General features: G+C 50.9%; 1 protein-coding gene across 1 annotated transcript; it reads right to left on the bottom strand.

The window, feature by feature from the left end:
• Positions 1-9,731: 9,731 nt before the first annotated feature.
• Positions 9,732-19,585, bottom strand: LOC147645711 (uncharacterized). Its single transcript, XM_086874284.1, has 13 exons — positions 19,365-19,585; positions 18,937-19,008; positions 18,777-18,848; positions 18,084-18,197; positions 17,358-17,429; positions 16,908-16,979; positions 16,634-16,705; positions 16,445-16,546; positions 15,887-15,994; positions 15,531-15,602; positions 11,724-11,801; positions 10,534-10,699; positions 9,732-10,003 (listed from the first exon to the last, which is right to left on the bottom strand). Exons 1-13 carry the CDS (start codon positions 19,459-19,461, stop codon positions 9,883-9,885), a joined length of 1,218 nt encoding a protein of 405 aa, XP_086730410.1. The 5' UTR covers positions 19,462-19,585; the 3' UTR covers positions 9,732-9,882.
• Between the last annotated feature and the right edge of the window lie 399 nt (positions 19,586-19,984).

Raw genomic sequence — 19,984 nt, 5'->3', positions numbered from 1 at the left:
GGATAACCTTACAGGTTTGTGCATACATACTGAGCATTGTGTTATGTAAGTCTATTAATTAGCCTTATGTTTACTAATCTTTAGGCCCAATGCCTAAATTTGTTCTAATTTTGGTCCATCTCAAGGCAATTTTGGTCTTGAGACACCATTTATCTTCTAAACTACATCCTGTACCTTAATTTTGACATGTAACATCTGCAAAGGGGTACATCTCCTTTGTAACACTGATTCTTGATTGTTTTTAATAATAACTTTAATAACAGTTACAATTTAGTTAGCACGAACCAATTCCATTTATTACAACTGCAAATACCCCTTATATCACTTTTAATTGGTTTCCATGCTAACGGCCTTGCTTTCCTCCTTGCTATGGATAAACTTGTATTTTCTCAACTTCTCCTTTTGCTACCTCAATTGTTTGGCCTGCAGATCAGCTGCTAAGCCCATCCACATTCAGCTCTTAGTCTTCAGAGGGAAACTTTGAGCACAGTGAGAATCTCCCAGTGTGCAGGAGGGTCCCTGTGTGCCAGCTGCAGCTGGGGCCTCAGCCATCTCCTCTCTCAACAGGTTCCCCTCTGCAGCTTCACAGGAAAGGCCAAACACCTCCCTCAGGGACACCTGCACCACACATTTCACATCTCCATGCCCATCCGTGATGTCCCTGTCACAGCTGCATTACCAGCTTGCTGCTGTGCAGATGCTGCCACCACCCACAGCAAGGCCCTGTGTCCCTGAAGGGACCCGCCCTGCTCTGTGGCCTGGACTGAAGGTGGGTCCCTCCTGCCAGGGCAGGGCCCAGCACAGCTCTTCTGTTCCAATAAAGAGATGGAGCTCTCACCCCAGTGTCCGGCTGGTACCACCAGCAAAGCCCACACAGCACCAGCCCTGGCTGAGCTCCATGTCCAGGAGCAGGCAGGGCTGACCACGGTGTGGGCAGGCAGGAGCCAGGCAGGGGCTGCTGTGACCAGAGGCAGGGCCCCAAGGGGCTGGGGGAGTCTGTGTTGAGCATCCCTGGGCTGAGGGCACATTTCCTTCAGTGGCATCACCTGGGCCTGGACCTCCTCCAGTGCCATGCCCAGGAAAAGAGGCAACCATCAAGAGCATCTCCTGGGACACTGCCTGACCAGCAATGTCAGCAGGCAAAACCAAGGTTTTGTTTAGCAATGACCCTTTGATCAACTCAAAGATTTACATTAAGGCCAGACCAGTAGGACAGATGGGAGTACTTCCCTCTGGGACGGGGCTCCTGTCACTTCACAGTCTCCATCCCCCGCCAGGAACCGCAGAACTCTGGCCAGCCCCGCTCCCCCCGCGGCCTTTTCCTGTTTGGGGGGGAGGAGGATGAACCAGAGCCCTGTTACCTCTTCAAAAGCCAGAAACCAAAGAGAAAGAGAAATTCCCAGGCTTAAGTTTTAAAGGGTGGTGTTCACAGGTTGATATCACTTTTCAATGGGCAAAACTACTGTCAGTTCTTGGAAATGACCGGTTATAGGCCAGGAGAAAAAACTCCCATCACCCTCCAGCAACCTTAACATCCTTAGCTGTTTCTCTTTTTCACTTAAATGTCAATCTATCACACACCACAGCAGTGACAGCCCCAGTGTTCCACTCTCTGTGACACCACAGCAGTGAAACCCTTGTTACTCTGGGGTTAAATGTTTCTGAAAATGTTTCTTAAAACCATGTAGAAGTAGGCCACAAGAATGTCTGGTATTGGGGATGGTCTAGCAAGCTGAAATGTTTACGGTAACGGGAACTGGTACTTGGGGATTCCAAGATACCCACCCAGAGATAAGATCCGTACATGTTCGTACAAGGATGAGCTAACTCTCATGAAGCAATATTGATAAAGCTAATCAAGCAATATTAATGAGGCAATATTGATAAGGTTGTTACAGTGATTACTGCTACAGCTGAAATTGTATAAATATGTGCACTTTGGACAAAGATGATGGAGCTAGATTTGGGTTGCTGATACCCCTAGTTCCCATGTGCTTCAATAAAGCACCTGCATATAATCAATCTGTGATTATGTGTGTTCCTGAACGCTGACATCAGCGTCTCCCTGCACCCAGGGCAGCTCCTACCAGAGACCCTGCCCTGATTTAATTCCCAATCCAGGAGCTACAACAAGCATGGGTGAAGTTCTGGGGGCTGGCAGGGAAATGTCACTGTAAGATCTTGCTGCACTTGGCTCTCGGCCCCTTCTCAAGAGCTTTGCCTTCAAGGGCAGGAACATCTTTTCCTTGCTGGCAACTGGAATTCCAGACTCTTGGAGTGTGTGCCATGCAGGACCACACAGACTGGGATCCATGGGCTGGGATTGCACAGATTGGGATTGCACAGACCGGGACCGTATGGATCAGCACCAGAGACTGGGATCACATGGACCGGGACCACATGGACCGGGATGGCTGCACTGGAATGATGCAAACTGAGGTGGTCCCGCCCCGCCCAGGGCTCCCTCCCAGTTCTCTCCCAGTCCCTCCCAGCCCTCCCCAGTCTCGCCTGGGGGCACGGCCAAAACTGCCCGGAGTGAACGCGGTGGTCCCGGAGCAATCCCAGAACTGATTGTGGTCCCGGTGTCGATCTCTGTCCCGGAGCTGTGGTGGTCCCAGTGTCGGTCCCAGAGCGCTCCCAGTCCCAGTCTTTGTCTTCATCTCACTCTCAGTCCCGGTCTCGGTCCCGGAGCGGTGCCGGTCTCAGTGCCGGTGCCAGGGCTGGTTTCAGTCCTGGTCTCAGTCTTGGCCTCGGAGCAGTTCCTGTCCCAGTGTCAGTGCTGGTCCTGGAGCAATCCTGGTGCTGATCCCAGTGCTGCTCCAGGAGTGATCCCAGTGCTGATCCCAGTGCTGGTCCTGGAGCGATCCCAGTACCGATCCCAATGCTGGTCCTGGAGTGATCCCGGTGCTGATCCCAGTGCTGCTCCAGGAGTGATCCCGGTGCTGATCCCAGTGCTGCTCCAGGAGTGATCCCGGTGCTGATCCCAGTGCTGCTCCAGGAGTGATCCCAGCGCTGATCCCGGTTCTGGTCTCAGTCTCGGTCTCGGATCACTCCTGGTGTTGATCCCAGTCCCTGTGCTGGCCTCGGTCTCAGTCTCGGAGCAGTCCCGGGGCACTCCCGGAGCCGATTCCGGTCCCGGTGTCGATCTCAATCCCAGAGCGGTGCCGGTCCCGGTCTCAGTCCCGGTCCCGGAGCGGTGCCGCTCTCGGTGCCGGTGCCAGATTCAGTCCCAGTCTCAGGCCCGGTCTCAGTCCCGGTCTCAGTCTCGATCTCGGTCTCGCTCCCAGTCCCGGTGCCGCTCGAACCGAGCCCTTTTTGGGTGATTTCAGGTCCCTTTTGGGCGTTTCAGGCCAGGCTGGGGGATGCTGGGGCCCTCTGGGTGATTTGAGGCAAAACCAGCGACTTTCAGGGTGGATCTTGCACCCATTTGGGAGATCCAAGGGTGATTTTAGGCCATTTGGAGTGGGTTTTACACCAGTTTGGGCAATTTATGCCCTTTTGGTTGCAATTGGACCCCTTGGGATGATTTTAACCCCATTTGGCTGATGTTAGGCCAAACCATGCGGATTTAGCGCAGAATTCAAGTCCCTTTGGATGGTTTTGCTTTTAACCTTTGTTTACCAAAATTTCAGCAGTTTCACCCTTTTTTTTTCCTATTTGATTCATCAAAATCTTCATAAAAATTGCCCCAAATGTTCTCAAAATCTTACAAAATTCCAGAAAAAATCCACAATATTCAAAAAAATCTCAAAGAATTCCCTAAATCTTCACAAAACCCTATCAAATTCCAGAAACATCCCACAAAATACCCACAAATTTCAACAAAATCTAAGACAAATCCCACAAAATCCTTCAAGTCTTCACAAAACCCCACAAAATTCAAGAAAAATTCCAGAAAATTCCAAAGCAATCCCATAAATTCAAGAAAAACCCAGAAAATTATTTAATTTTTTTCAAAATCCCATAAAATTCTAGAAAAATCCCCACAAAATTGTAGAAAAATAAAAATGCCCTAAATCTTCTCAAAACTTTACCAAATTCCAGAAACATCCCACAAAATCCCCACTAATTTCCACAAAATTTCAGAAAAATCCCACAAAATTCTTCACGTCTCCTCAAAATCCCTCAAGATTCCAGAAAAAAATCTCACAAAATTCCCTAAATCTTCCCAAAACCCTACCAAATTCCAGAAACATCCCACCAAATCTCCTCAAAATTCCAAAGAAGCTAAGAAAAATCCCTCATAATTCTTCAAGTCTCCACAAAATGCGACAAAATTCAAGAAAAATTCCACAAAATTGCAGAAATCTTCCCAAAAGTCCACCAAATTCCAGAAACATCCCAAAAAATCTAAACAAATTTCCACAAAATCTAAGAAAATACCTCAAACTCCATGTCTCCTCAAAATCCCTCAAAATTCCACAAATCTCCCACAAAATCTCCTCAATAGCCTGCAAAATTCAAGAAAAATCCCACAAAATTGCAGAAAAATCCCACAAAATTCTTTCAATTTTCTCAAAATTCCAGAAAATTCCAAGGAAATCGTACAAAATCTCCAAAGAATTCCACAAATTTTAAGAAAAATCCCCAACCAAATTCTTCTTGTCTCATCAAAATCCCTCAAAATTCCAGAAACATTTCAGAAATCTTCTCAATATCCCACAAAAACCAAGAAAGATCCCATAAAATTCCAGAAAAAATTCTCAAAATTGTGTAAATCCTCTCAAAACCCAAACTAATTCCAGAAATGTCTCTCAAAATCTCCAAAAATTCCCACAAAATCTAAGAAAAATCTCAGAATATCTAAGAAAAATCCCACAAAATTCCCGAAATCTTCTCAAACCCCACTAAATTCCAGAAACATCCCACCAAATCTCCTCAGATTTCCATTAAATTCCACAAAAATTGGATACAATTAAAAAAAATACTACAAAATTCCAAAAAATCTTACAAAGTTATTGAAATTTTCAAAAAAGTCCACAAAATTCCAGCAACATCCCACAAAATTGCAGAAATGTTCTCAAAACACCACCAAATTCCAGTCCCATCTCACCAAATCGCCATAAATTTCCACAAAATCTAAGAAAATACCACAAAATTCTTCAAGTCTCCTCAAAACCCCACAACATTCAAGAAAAAAATACCACACAATGACTTAAATTTTCTGAAAACCCTGCCAAATTCCAGAAACGTCTCAAAAAATCCCCTGAATATCCCACAAAATCTAAGAAAAATCCCACAAAATTTTTCATGTCTCCTCAAAATACTACAAAATACCACAACATTGGGAAAAATCACACAAAATTCCAGAAACATCCCACCAAATCACCACACATTACCACAACATCTAAGAAAAATCCCACAAAATTCTTCAAGTCTCCTCAAAATCCCACAACATTCCAGAAAAAAATACCACAACATTGCAGAAATGTTCTAAAAACCCTACCAAATTCCAGAAACATCTCAAAAAATCCCCTGGATATCCCACAATCATCTAAGAAAAATCCCACACAATTCCACAAAATTGCAGAAATCTTCTCAAAACCCCACCAAATTCCAGTCACATCCCACCAAATCCCCACACATTTCCACAAAATCTAAGAAAATACCTCAAAATTCTTCATGTCTCCTCAAAATCCCACAACATTCCACAAAACTCCCACAAAATCTTCTCAATATCCTATGAAATTCAAGAAAAATCCCACCAAATTCAAGAAAAATCCCACACGATTCCCTGAATTTCCTCAAAACCACAACAAAGTCCAGAAAGATCCCACCAAATCTCCACAAAATTCCAAGATAGGTTAGAAAAATCCCTCATAATTCTTCAAGTCCCTACAAAATCCTACCAATCTGCAGAAAAATCCCACACAATTCCCTAAATTCCCTCAAAACCCCACCAAATTCCAGAAACATCCCATAAAATCTCCACAAATTTACCCAAAATTGCAGAAAAATCCCACAAAATAGCTGAAATCTTCTCAAAACCCTACCAAATTTCAGAAACATTTCCAAAAATCCCCTGAATATCCAAAAAATCTAAGAAAAATCCCCTAAAATTCTCAGAAAATCCCAACAAATTGCAGAAATCTTCTCAAAACCCCAACAAATTCCAGTCACATCCCACCAAATCCCCACACATTTCCACAAACTCTAAGAAAAATACCTCAAAATTCTTCATGTCTCCTCAAAATCCCTCAACATTCCAGAAAACTACCACAAAATCTCCTCAATATCCTGCAAAATTCAAGAAAAATCCCACAAAATTGCAGAAAAATCCCACACAAATCATTAAATGTTCTCAAAACCCTACCAAATTCCAGAAATATCCCACCAAATCTCCACAAAATTCCATAGAATCGAAGAAAAATCCCTCACAATTCTCTAAGTTCCCACAAAATCCCACAAAATTCCAGGAAAAAATCCAATAAAATTGCAGAAATTTTCCCCAAAGCCAAACAAATTCCAGAAACATCCCACAAAACCCACACAAATTTCCACAAAACCTAAGAAATTACCTCAAAATCCTTCATGTCTGCTAAAAATCCCTCAAAATCCCAGAAAACTCCCACAAAATGTCCTCAATATCCTATAAAATTCAAGAAAAATCCCACAAAATTCCAGAAAATTCTACAACGGTACAAATAAATCCGAAAAATTCCAGAAACATCCCACCAAATCCTCACAAAATACCACAAAATCTAAGAAAAATCCCACAATTTGGAGCACAGGGACTCCAGAACCTGAGCACGGCTGCTTTGCTGTGCAGGCAAGGAAGGGCTTGGGCTGCTCCACTCCCCTGCTTTGCTTTGGGATCACCGTGATTTTGGGGGACAGTGCAGGGGGAAAGGGAGAAAGCATGGGCTTCACTCACCCATGGGTGGGTTTTTCCCCAGAAGGTAGGGGTTGGGCCTTCCTCAAGCTCCTGACAGACATAAGATTTTTTACCATTTTTCTTGTTTCCCCTTTTTGTCTGTGACCTATTTTCATTAATTTGTTGTTTGTTTTTCTAAAGGAAGCGTTCCAGGTGGGGTCCAGTCTGGATCAGGAAGTGCTTGGGACCAGCTGTGGCGTGGATGGGCCGTGCCCTTGGAGAAGACTGAGGACATCGTTTGGGACCAGCTTTTCTTGTGGCAGCGGATGGTGTGAGGTGGGTCCTCATCTCCTTGGCATGGCTGGGACAAGAGCTTTTGGGAGATGGCAGCGGGCACAGGAGCATCCCGCTCTGGGCAGCTGCTGAGGGGCTGGATCTGCCGTGGCTGGCTGCAGGCTGGGCACATGTCCTGCCCTCCTGCTCTGCTCCCCAAGGCAGCAGTGATGGGCAGCTTTGGGCCCAGCTCTGAGCACGGCCAGCATGGCCTGGGCACCGCGGCTGGCTGGGACAAGGGGACAGGAGCCTTCAGCTGACGGGCGGTTTCTGCTTTCTCTCCTTGCAGCCGGGCTCTGCGGATGCTGAGGCTGCTCTGGGCTCTGCCAGGGCTCTGCTGGGCTCAGCACCGGGCCGGGATCAGCCAAAGAAGAAACACTGTGACCTGCAGCAGAGACTTGAGCATTTTGGCAATGCAGCTCAAGTCTGCAGTGTCCACCTCCAAGGGAAAACATGACACCCCCAAAAAATTAAATTTGTTCCATGACTTCTGAAATGAAATCCCTCTGGGATGACCCCAAATGACATTTTTCATTTTGCTCAAGCTGTAGCTCAGCCCTTCTCTGAACAGTTCTGTCCCCACACCTGCCTTTTACTTCACAACTGCTCCCTCCTTTCCCCCAGTGAGTTCCCAGCCCATCACAATCTCCATCACACTGCAGCCTTCCTTGATGCCCCTCACCACGAGTAAGGCCAAGCCCCAGTCTCAGGGACTCATCCTGTCACTGGCTGAAGAACAGCAATGTTTCAGAAGTCTGGTGGGAGTTTTGTGTCTTTCAGAGCTGCTCTCCAGCCCTCCGGTCTCCTCACTGCTGAGTTCCCACTCCCTTTTCCTCATCCATCAGGATGAGCTCTGTGAATCCCCTTGTGATAAATGGAAATGATTTGTGCTAACTAAATTGTAACTGTTTGGAAAGTTATTATTAGAAGCAATCAGGGGAATTGGTGTTACAAGCAGATGTACCCCTTTAAAAATGTTACATGTCAAAATTAAGATAGATTATGTAGTTCTGGGATAAGTAATGTCCCAAGAGAAAATTGACCATGAGATGGACAAAGTTGGAACGACTTTAGGCATAGGGCCTGAAAATTATGAAATGTAAGACTAATTAGTGGAGCACAATGCTTACTTGCATAACACAACACTTAGTAAGCATGCACAGCCTTTAAAGTTATCCAGAGGACAACGAGGATGAGTGTAAGCCTTCATCCAAAAGACCACCAAAAGAAGACTGAAGACCCCCTAGCAACAAATGAAGCATGCACCATGACGAATAGTGACGTAAAGTCAAAGAATCAGAAATATGAGAAAACTTAAGAGAAACATTAATGAATATTATAAGCATACAGTATATGAGTTTTGTTTGAATTGCTTTGTTTTGTATGTGAGGTGGGGTGAGAAGTCCTCTCTGTAGCTCAGTCAGTTTTGCTTATGCTTTAATCATACTTAATTACTGGCAAACTATATTCACACACATACATACATACATACATACATACATATATATATATATATGAAGATATTCACTAAATTGTACTCTTTTACTAAATTGTATTCCTTTTATACCAAATTGCTATTCAAATTACTAAATTGAATTCTTTTACTAAATTTTATTCTTGTATTCAATTCACTAAATTGTATAATTTTTTTCCCTTGTTATTTAATTGCTATTAACTCAGTCGATCTAGTTGTCTGATTTTAATTTCATTTACAACAGCACCAAGAAGAAAAGGGGCTTACTGAGAGCAAGCAAACTTAATCCTCTGCCAGGACACAAATTTAGAGGGCAAAAAATTAAAAAAACCCACAGCATCAGCCACACTTCTTAGTGAGAAGGGTTGGAACTCTCTGCCCTCAACACTTCCCCGGCAGGTTTACAAAGGGAACTGGGATCTAAGCTGTGCCCTCTGAACCAACAGAGCCAGCCTCCCTTCAGGGTGAGAAGCCACAGCCTCAGTTATAGCCCTGGGTGCCTCCTGTGCCCCAGAGAATGGCTGTGGTTGTAAATGTGTGTTTGGCTGCAGCACAGGGCCAGGATGAAGCTCGGCAGCCTCATCAGAGCCCACGGCCGTGGCCCTTCCCTGCTGTGGCCCTCACCTGGCCTGGCCCGGCCCGGCCCGGCCCAAGCAGCCTGGACTGGCCTCAAGGGATGGGCTCTGCCTGCCCGCTGTGCCCACAGGCCAGGCCCCAGGGCTCACAAGAGGCTTCCTCCCAGCTTTGCAAAACCTCGGCCAAGAGTGTCCCATTTGCTGTGCTGAGAAGAGTAAAAAACCCTCTCAATTTAACCCTGCTGCACTCCTCATGAGGGATCCCTGCACACCTCAGGAGAGAGCCCAAATTTTCCCTGTGTGTCTCATGAGGTGCAGGCCCAGGTGATGCCACTGAAGGAAATGTGCCCTCACAGCCCAGGGACGCTCAGCATGGGCTCCCCCAGCCCCTCAGGGCCCCACTGCTGGTCACGGCAGCCCCTGCCTGGCTCCTGCCTGCCCACACCGTGGGCACCCCTGGCTGTTCCTGGACATGGAGCTCAGCCAGGGCTGGTGCTGTGTGGGCTTTGCTGGTGGTACCAGCTGGACACTGGGGTGAGAGCTCCATCTCTTTATTAGAACAAAAAGCATGGGCCAACCCCTGCTCTGGTGCACAGGGGCTGCCCAGTTTCAGTCCTGGCAGGGACCAGGGCCAGGGGGCTCAGGGGTAGAGGTCTCGCATGGGAGGTGGGGGTCTTGGGATGCCCTCAAGATGGGGATGCAGATGTAGCTTGGCACATGGGGACAGATGTGAAGAGCGGGGATGACAGATGCAGCTTCTCAGTGACCAAAGTCTTTCGCCAGTCTTCTGAAGCTGCAGAGGTGCTCCTGTGGAGAGAGGAGGTGGCTGAGGCCCCCAGCTGCCGCTGGCACACAGGGACCCTCCTGCACAGCAGGGCCCAGAGCTGCCAAGGCTCCCCAGCACGGCTGGAGCTGCTGGCACAGCTTGGCCCAGCTGGACAGCTGCCCCTCAAGGCCCTGGAGAGCAGGGGATGGCTCTGGGCAGGGTCCCTGGCCAGGAGCAGGCCCCAGAGCATGTCTGCCTTTCAAGGGCAATCTTGTCCCTGCTCTTTCTCCTGCCCACCTTGCTTTGCCTCTGCCCGCTGCTCCTGGGGCTGCTCTTGGCCAGGCAGCCTCAGTGGCAGCCAGCACTGGCTGCAGCCCCAGCGGGCTCCCCAGGACAAGGCCCAGCAATTAAGAGGCCAATGAAAGCCCTGGGCAGCAGCAGAACTCTCAGCAGAGTTATTTGGGCAGCCAAGGACTAGCCACAAGTCCACAGCAGCCTCACTGGGAATGTTTCCTGGCTATGAGCAGCCTTTCAAGAAGCTGTTGGAGGCCGAGATCAGCAAAACACTCACCGTTTTGTCTTCCAGCAATACCAGATTCCGGCATAGCACACCATCAGGAAAAGTGCTCCACCAGCCACAATGGCCATTAACTTAATCAAACCATGTGTTCCCTGGTAGAAAACTCTTCTCATGCTTTCCCAGATGTTCTGAGCACGTGCTGTGGTGCCAGCTGCATCTGTGGGAGCAATGGGCAGCGTGAGCCTGTGCTGTGCTCCACTGCTGATCTGGCAGCACGCTGGATATAGCCAGGACATTCTCTGTTTCCCCCAGAGCTGGGGCCTGCAGGCACCTTGCCACCCCTTGGTACAAGACTGCTCAACCCCCTGAGCTTGAATGCACAATTTCTCTGTGCTGTGCTGGTCTTCTCCAGGCAATACTTGTCAAAGACATAGATAAGGATCAGGAAAATTCCTAGGGTTTTGGAAATGCTCCAGGGCCCTCCCTCTTCCAAACAGACCCTAAACCTGAACTACCCCGATACCAGGAAATCTCAGGGGATCTCAGGGTGTGCATGGCCTGTGCTGCAGTTTGGGCTCCTGTCAGCTGATTCCAAATGCCTTCCTGCAGAGGCTGGGGAGAAGCTGCAGCCAGGCCAGGCTGGGAAACAGCCCTGCAGGGCATGAAAGCAGCAGTGGGGCAGTGAGGCTGACATGGATCCCTTCCTGCTGTGCCGGGCATGGTGTGTCCAGATGTGCAGAGAAAGCCCCCGGCCGCTGAGTCTCAGGAGAAGGCTGAGGGACATGGACCCACCACAGTGTCCCTCCAGATCATTCAGAATTATGTCCAGATATTTGAGTTCCCCCACTGCTACATTACTATCTCCTATAGGTTTGTTCTTCTTCCTCAGGGGAACATAATATAAAGTATTTCCATTTCCCAGGAATAGATCCCACACAACCAGTGCTCAGCCTGTGGGATCAGCAGGGACACACCACACCCCTGTGATGGGAGCTGGGCTTGCTTGCAGAATCCAGCTCAGGAGCTGGGAAAGTCCTCCCTGCAGACACACCTGTGACTCAACAGCCACAGAAGCTTCTCTCATCTCTGCTGTACAGGCAGCACTGAGCCACAGGAGCAGTGAGAGGATCACGCAGGACGAGGGCACACACATGCACGGCTCTGTCCTGGCACCTGCAGCGATGCCGCCCTGGCCAAGCCTTGAGCTGGCAGCTCTCCCAGGGGGAAAGGCCTTCACTTACCCTCATAATCTTCCTCATCATCAGGCTCAGTAACTGATATGGACGGGGAATCCAGATCATCCTCATCATCAGGTTCATCTGCAAAGAAAGTCAGGACAGAACAGCTCCTGTGACACTGCTGAAGATTCTTCTTCATGCTGGAGTGGCAGTGAGTGCACCTGGGTGATTGGTGCCCTCCAAGGCACTCCCTCATCTCCACCTTCCACTCAGGAGCAGGGGCAGGGGGACCACGTGCCTGCAGTGGCCTCACACTGGGATGGAAGGAGCCCCTTGAATGGAAGTCAGGGGAGAAAGGACTCCCTGGAGCTGCCAGCAGCTCTGAACTGAGCCCCAGGCAGGGCCAGGGCTTGGCAGCGGCAGCTGGAGCATCTCAGGTTCCCTGGGGCCAGAAATGAGCCACACAAGGCACAGCCCTGGGGCACAGCCCTGGGCCTGGCCCTTCCCTCTCTGCTCTTTTCCATGGCTGCACAGCGCACACGGAAGGAGACATTGGCATTGCACACAGGAAGAAGATTGACAGCTAAATGCTCCTTCCTCCCACTGACAGCAATGCTGTGGGATCTCTCAGGGCTCCAGAAGGGAGCAGGGCGAGTATGGATGCTAAATCTGAACCACAGTGCCTGTACAATTGCAGGCCGCATGGCTCCTCAGGCTGCCTGAGAAAATAGCCTGGGAAAAATATGAGAAAGAATTAAAACAATTCTCAGAGATGCTAAACAGCCTTGCAGGTGTTGTTTTGCAGCCTGTTGTTTCTCCTTGCAGGAGAGAGTCAAGGGGGGCAAAGTGCCCCTGACCAATGATAGTGATGTAATACTTTGCTAACCAATAAGAGTTTCCTTTCTGTACTTTTCCACGTATCTGTCTATAAGACAGAGCTGAAGCAATAAACTAAGGAATTCTCGTGTGGTGACTCCCTTGAGAGTCCATTGTCGTTCTTTAAAGCCGTTCCCAATCGGAACGACATCTGGTGACCCCGACGTGATGCTACACCGACCCCTGAGGTCCGGTAACCCGACATAAACTGCAGCCGACCCCTGAGGTCAGAAGGCAACCGACGTGATCTGCTAATCCCCTGAGGGTAAGCAGCGAGCGGGAAAAAGCCAGCCCTTCCCCCTAGAGGGGTAAGTGGAATTCTCCCGGGCTTTCCAAGAGGAAGCTGGTTCTGAAAACCAACGGGATAGTGGAGCCTGCCTGTGAGTGGGTTTGGAACGGCCATCTTGGTGAAGCAGAGCTCAAAATTCCCGGGTCCGAGCCGTTAGCGTGTGCATAATTGCATTCGTGGAGCCGCCAAGATAAAGTCCTCATAATGAAGGACTGTACTTCAGCTGATGAACAGCTTGCCTACCTTGCATGCAGGATGCCCTGCCCCGCATGGGACTCAGTGTTTCTGAAGATGCCATGCGTGCTTTATTTCAGTGGGTGAAAGAGCAAGGTTTTGATATAACTATGGACAATGCCTTTGATCTCGAACTTTGGCTGTCGATAGAGCACCATTTATGGTCAGAATTCATTAACGGAGATATCAGCGTGTGTAGCCTAGCAGCTACCTGGGGAGTGCTTTTTAAAGCGCTGAAACGGAGCCAGTCTGAGGACAGTGAAACCGGGAGGAGAAACTTTGATGCTGAAAGTTCCTCCGTTGTACAAGATAAGAGACCGGGAGATGAAACCGTAGATGAGCTGCATAGTGCTCTTTTAGCTCTGCCCAGACCCTCGGAGGACTTTAGCGGCGAGCGGGAGCAATCTGCGGCCCAGAGATCTCCCTCTCCAGAGAGGTTTGAGCGGCCGCCATCCGCGGAGCTCGGCACGCGAGCTTTGCCAACGGGAAAGCGGCAGGAAAGCAGAGACTGCCCGCCTCCGCCTGTGCCACCCGCAAAGCCTCCGCCGGCGCCAAAAGCGCCACCGCCGGCCGCCGCAGAACCTGCTTTCTCCAGCGCCTCCGCGCTGTCCGAGCTTCTTCCTTCTGTGCCGCAAACAGAAACGCAGACATCCCCGCTGCGGCCCGTCAGCGCGGCGGGGGAGAGAGAGAGAGTCAGCGCTCAACTCCCCCGCGCCTGGCGCGCGGGCCGCCGCCGCCGAGGAGTCCAGGCGCGGATCCAGAGCGCGGCGGGCCGCCGCCGCCGCCGAGGCGGGGGGAGGGGAAACAGCAACCGCGTTCCCCCTGCGCCTGCCCGCCGCCACCAGCCGTGGTCCGGCCGGCCGCCGGCTGACCGAGGGCGGAAGAGCGGCGGGGAGAGGGGAGGCAGCGGCCTCGCCTTCCCCCTGCGCCTGCCCGCCGCCGCCGGCCGCGAGAACCCCAAAAAACCCGAACTCAAGCCCAAATCTGGGGCCGGGGCCAGGCCCGTGGCAGGCATCGCCCCCCCTGCGCGTCCGAAGCACCGGCGAGAAAGCGCGGGGTGGGCCGGCGAACCTCACTCGCCCCGCGCGTGCGTGGGAGGCGCTAGTCCTGCGCCCACTGCGCTCCCCCCGCGCTCCAGCGGGGAGGCGCGGGAGAGAGAGAGAGCGCTTGCCGTGCTGCGCTCCCGATCTGAACTCTAGCAGCGGCCCCCCCGCACCCATAAAAGTGGCGGGGGGAAAGAAAGACAACGGCGGGCCACTCCACCGGGACCTTCTGCACCAACCCAAAGAAATACCTTGACAAAGTCTGTCAACTCCAGCGGCCTGAGCCGTGCCAGCATCCTGCAGTCCCTGCGGGACCCAAATTTACTCACTCAGTTTGTATCTTTTAAGTTTTGTGTTTACAGAACTGACAAGTTTTGTGTTTACGAAACTGACAACCAGCCACGAAGAGATAGTAACTTCAAATTCCCTAAACCTTCCTGAAATTCATGAACTACTGTTCAAACCCGATGAACAACAACAGCAACCATGTAAACTTTATAAATCCCTCAAAAATCCCTCAATTGTATTTCAAAAAAAAAAAAAAAAAAAAAAAAAGCGGGATAAGAAGAGGGGATCAAAGCAGCATAAATTGCATATAAATTGCATTGTGCATTGTTTTTATCACTTTGGTGTTCTTTCAAACTACTCTATTGACATGTTAGACTGTCAATTCGAACAGACTAACAATGTTGTATATAGTTTTGTATAGTGTGTGTATTAATTCACTGAATTAGAAATATTAGACTCAACCATCAAGTCCTTACAAAGAGAACAAATCCTAAATACCAAAACATAAACCAAAATTCTAAATTAATTCTAGATCAGCATCCATTCAAAGTTCTAGCAAAAAACTTCTTGAGCTGTGTTCGTTCTTTATTCTACAAGGGCCCAGTAAAATATAGAACAAACACTTCTTTTTTATTTAACAGAAAAGGGTGAGTTATGGATGCTAAATCTGAACCACAGTGCCTGTACAATTGCAGGCCGCATGGCTCCTCAGGCTGCCTGAGAAAATAGCCTGGGAAAAATATGAGAAAGAATTAAAACAATTCTCAGAGATGCTAAACAGCCTTGCAGGTGTTGTTTTGCAGCCTGTTGTTTCTCCTTGCAGGAGAGAGTCAAGGGGGGCAAAGTGCCCCTGACCAATGATAGTGATGTAATACTTTGCTAACCAATAAGAGTTTCCTTTCTGTACTTTTCCACGTATCTGTCTATAAGACAGAGCTGAAGCAATAAACTAAGGAATTCTCGTGTGGTGACTCCCTTGAGAGTCCATTGTCGTTCTTTAAAGCTGTTCCCAATCGGAACGACAGGGCGAGGTTTCCAGAATCCATCAACCTTCAGACTCTCAAGGGAAATGGCACGTGAGTGAGCTCTTGCCACCTTGACACTGATTGTTCTGTGCAGAAAGGGACATTGAGAACTTGCCTCCAGCATCTGGCAAGGTCTTCAAACCACCATCTACCACCACTTCCAGATGTTCCATGTCACGATCCAAATCTAGAAGGGAGCACAGATCAGAACCATTCCATGGTGTGCTGGGATCCCCTTCTGCCTTAGGGAACTGGGCACTGCAAGGGGGTCAGGTAAGGCTGTGGGAGCCAGATGTCAATGGACATGGCCAAAGCTGCAGAGGAGCCTGAGGAAAGCTCTGGATTGGCTCTGGACATTCTCAACACCTTTTCCATGCTCTGTGCAAAATCCCTGAAAGGCAGGCACTGCCAAGCAGCAGAGATGGCAGCTCAAGCCTCAGCAGGGCTCAGGCCCAGAGACACAGCAATTACCTCCTGGGACTGTGCCTGGCATGGCCTCCCTTCCTGCAGCAGAGGCTGCCCATGAGCCACTGCTTCCTCCGGGAAACGCTGCCTTCAGCACAGCCTTTGGGTTCATCTCTGGAGAAAGGAAGAGCCACAGCTGGATCAAATGGAACCATTCCCCACTGGGGAGGTGGCATGTTCAAGAGGCAATATTTGTCAAAGTCATGGATAAGGACAAGGAAAACACCCAGGTTATTGGGGCTGGCCAGGGTCCTCCCTCCTCCAAACACCCCCTACACCTGATCCAGCCTGAGACCAGGAAATTGCAGGGGATCTCAGGGTGTGCATGGCCCATGGTGCAGTTTGGCTCCCTGTCAGCTGATACCAAATGCCTTCCTACTGAGGCTGGGGAGAAGCTGCAGCCAGGCCAGGCTGGGAAACAGCCCTGCAGGCCATGAAAGCAGCAGCAGGGCAGCAAGGCTGCCATGGATCCCTTCCTGCTGTGCTGGGCACTGCGTGTCCAGATATGCAGAGAAAGCCCCCGGCTGCTGAGTCTCAGGAGAAGGCTGAGGGACATGGACCCACCTTGTCCTTCTTGCAGAATTTTCTTCAGCATTTGCCTCATGGGTTTGGATGGCTCATGGGGTTTCATAACTCCTGTAGCTTTGGTATTTCCTCTTGGAGGACCTTAGAGCAAAATAATTCCATTTCATAGGAATGGATCCCAGAATGCCAATGCTCAGCCTGTGGGGTCAGCAGGGACACACCACTCACCCCTGTGATGGGAGCCAGGCTTGTGTGCAGCAACCAACCCAGGAGCTGGGAAAGTCCTCCCTGCAGACACACCTGTAACTCAACAGCCACAGAAGCTTCTGTCATCTCTTCTGATCTGAACAGGCAGCACTGAGCCTCAGGAGTGGTGAGAGGATCATGCAGGGCGAGGGCACACATGTGCATGGCTCTGTCCTGGCACCTGCAGCGATGCTCTCCTGGCCAAGCCTTGGGCTCTGAGCTGGCAGCTCTCCCAGGGGGAAAGGCCTTCACCTACCCTCACCATCTTCCAGAGCCTCAGTCCTGGGTGTGGGTTGGGAAGCCAGATCACCTTCAGCAAGAGGCTTGGCTGAAAAAAAAGGTAGGACAGAACAGCTCCCGTGGCTCTGTAGGAGACCCTCAGGCTCCCTGGGGCTGGCAAAGGAGCCACACAAGGCACAGCCCCGGGACACAGCCCTGGGCCCGGCCCCTTCCCTCTCTGCTCCTCTCCGTGGCTGCACAGAGCACATGGAAGGAGACACTGATATTACACACGGGAAGAAGATTGACAGCTAAATGCTCCTTCTTCCCACTGGTAGTGACCTGTGGGATCCCTCAGGGCTCTAGAAAGGAGCAGGGTGAGGTTTCCAGAACCCAACAAGCCTGAGATTATGTTAAGAGATATGGCAAATGCTCTTGCCACCTTGTCATTTTGTGTTCTGTCAGTAAAGGGAATAGAAGAACTTGCCTCCAGCATTCTCCAAGATATTCAAAGTATCATTCAGTAGCACTTCCAAATAATTGAGGTTGAGTTCCAAATCTAGAAGGGAGCACAGATCAGAACAGTTTCCATGGTGTTCCGAGATCCCCTTCTACCTTAGGGAACCAGGCAGTGCAAGGGAGTCGCGCTAAGGCTGTGGGTGCCAGATGTCAGTGGACATGGCCACAGCTGCAGAGGGGCCTGGGGGCTCTGGGCTGGCTCCTGGTCACTCTCCACCCTCTTTGCAGGCCCTGTGCAGCATCCCTGGGAGAGGTGGCTGGAGCAGCCCAGGCCCCACTGGGGCCCTCTCTCTGCCACAGCTGAAAGAATTGTAAAAGCAATGGGGAAGAACTACAGCAGGCAGTGCCACAACTGTCCCTCAGGCCCTCCCTCCCTCCTGCCCACGTTCTGCTGGGACAGCTCTCCCATCCCATAGGGACAGAGCCAGGCTCTTTCAGGATACAGTGGAGCCTTGCCCTCCCCCTCTGCCTATTCCCCACCATGGGCACCCCTCTGCAGCTGCTGCCAGGTTTTGGGACCTGTCTCCCATGGAGGGACCCCAGCAGGACTGCTCAGTAGCCAAGTACCCTGAGCCTGCTGCGGATAATTCCACTGGGCTGTGCCGGTCTTGTCCGGGCTGTGCCTGCACTGCCCAGCAGCAGAGATGGCAGCTCAAGCCTCAGCAGGGCTCAGGCCCAGGGGCACAGCAATTACCTCCTGGGACTGTGACTGTGCCTGGCATGGCCTCCCTTCCTGCAGCAGAGGCTGCCCATGGGCCACTGCTTCCTCCGGGAAATGCTGCCTTCAGCGCAGCCTCTCCTTCCGTCTCTGGAGAAAGGAAGAGGGATACATGCATCAGGTGAGGCTGTTTGTTCCCCAACATGAAGGTGGCATCTTCAGGAGGCAATAGTTGTCAAAGATATGGATAAGTTTCAGGAAGGCATCCAAACTTTGGAGCCAGGCCAGCCACATCTACCACAAGACTGGGAAATTGCAGAGGATTTCAGGGTGTGCATGGCCCATGGTGCAGTTTGGGCTCCCTGTCAGCTGATGCCAAATGCCTTCCTGCAGAGGCTGGGGAGAAGCTGCAGCCAGGCCAGGCTGGGAAACAGCCCTGCAGGCTGTGAAAGCAGCAGCAGGGCAGCAAGGCTGCCATGGATCCCTTCCTGCTGTGCCGGGCACAGCGTGTCCAGATGTGCAGAGAAAGCCCCCGGCTGCTGAGTCTCAGGAGGAGGCTGAGGGACGTGGACCCACCACGGTGTCTCTCCACATCACTCAGCCTCTTGTCTCCTGTAGGTTTGTTCCTCCCTCTAGGAGGATCTTAACAGAAAGTATTTCCATTTCAGATGAATGGATCCCACAGAACCAGGGCTCAGCCTGTGGGATCAGCAGGGACACACCACTCACCCCTGCGATGGGAGCTGGGCTTGCGTGTAGCAACCAGAAAAGGAGCTTGAAATGTCCTCGCTGCAGACACACCTGTAATTCAACAGCCACAGAAGCTTCTGTCACCTGGTTCCTGCCACGTTGTCAATGATTATTCCTTGTTGTGACAGTGAGAACATACCTGCATGGGGCTCCAGAGGCAGAAAATCTTCATGAAGCCAAGCTGCTGGAGAAGCCTTCCTACCACCCTCATCTGGAAGGGAGCACAAATCAGAACCATTCCATGCTGTGCTGGGACCCCCTTCTGCCTTAGGGAACTGGGCACTGCAAGGGGCTCAGGTAAGGCCGTGGGAGCCAGATGTCAATGGACATGGCCAAAGTTGCAGAGGGGCCTGGGGAGCTCTGGGCTGGCTCTGGTCACTCTCCACCCTCTTTGCAGGCCCTGTGCAACATCCCTGGAGGGGCAGTGGGACCAGCCCAGGGCCCCTGAGGCCTCTGTCCCTCCCACAGAGAAAACCCTCCCTAAAGCCCTGGGGAAAACCATCCCCAACACCTCCCAGGGAGAAGGGAGCACTGTCCTGGGAAAGGGGACTGAGGCCGCCGGCTCACCTGCTCGCCGTGCTCGCCACGGAGCAGCCTGGGCAGCCCTGTCAGGCAGGGCCACTGCCAGGAGGAGCAGGAGGAGGAGGCGCAGAGCAAAGGCCATGGTGCCTTGCCCACTGCCAGTCCTGCAGCTCTTGCTGCCACCACTGTCCTGACACCGCTGTCCCAATGTCAGCACCGCTGCTGCCGCCGCCGCTGCTGCCACAACAGTCGTGGTCAAGGACTGACTGCTCGGTCCTTGTGGTGCTGGGCAACCACGGGGCTCTGGGACCTCTGTGACCTCAGAGCCTGCTGTCACCTCAGCCTGCTGTCACCCCAGAGCCTTCTGTGACCTCATGGCCTTAGATGTCTGCTCCAAGTGTACTCCCATCTGTACTAGAGGACTGCTCTGACTGTGAATCTTTGACTTCATCAAAGGGTCATTGCTAAACAAAACCTTGGTTTTGCCTGCTGACATTGCTGGACAGGCAGTGTCCCAGGAGATGCTCTTGATGGTTGCCTCTTTTCCTGGGCACGGCACTGGAGGAGGTCCAGGCCCAGGTGATGCCACTGAAGGAAATGTGCCCTCATCCCAGGGATGCTCAACACAGACTCCCCCAGCCCCTCGGGGCCCTGCCTCTGGTCAC

Source organism: Cyanistes caeruleus, unplaced genomic scaffold (assembly GCF_971803275.1).
Source record: "Cyanistes caeruleus unplaced genomic scaffold, bCyaCae1.hap1.1 HAP1_SCAFFOLD_186, whole genome shotgun sequence".
Classification (NCBI taxonomy): domain Eukaryota; kingdom Metazoa; phylum Chordata; class Aves; order Passeriformes; family Paridae; genus Cyanistes; species Cyanistes caeruleus.
This window is presented reverse-complemented; position numbering and strand designations above follow the sequence as displayed.

What these genes read in the sequence shown, in the direction of transcription:
- LOC147645711 (XM_086874284.1), bottom strand. Translation starts at nt 19,461, where the DNA reads ATGGCCTTTGCTCTGCGCCTCCTCCTCCTGCTCCTCCTGGCAGTGGCC. An exon ending in GCCAGGCACAGTCCCAGGAG is followed by an intron (nt 15,603 to 15,886) that starts GTAATTGCTGTG and finishes GCTCCCTTCTAG; the next exon opens with ATTTGGATCGTGACATGGAA. An exon ending in GACCTTGCCAGATGCTGGAG is followed by an intron (nt 11,802 to 15,530) that starts GCAAGTTCTCAA and finishes CTTTCTTTGCAG; the next exon opens with ATGAACCTGATGATGAGGAT.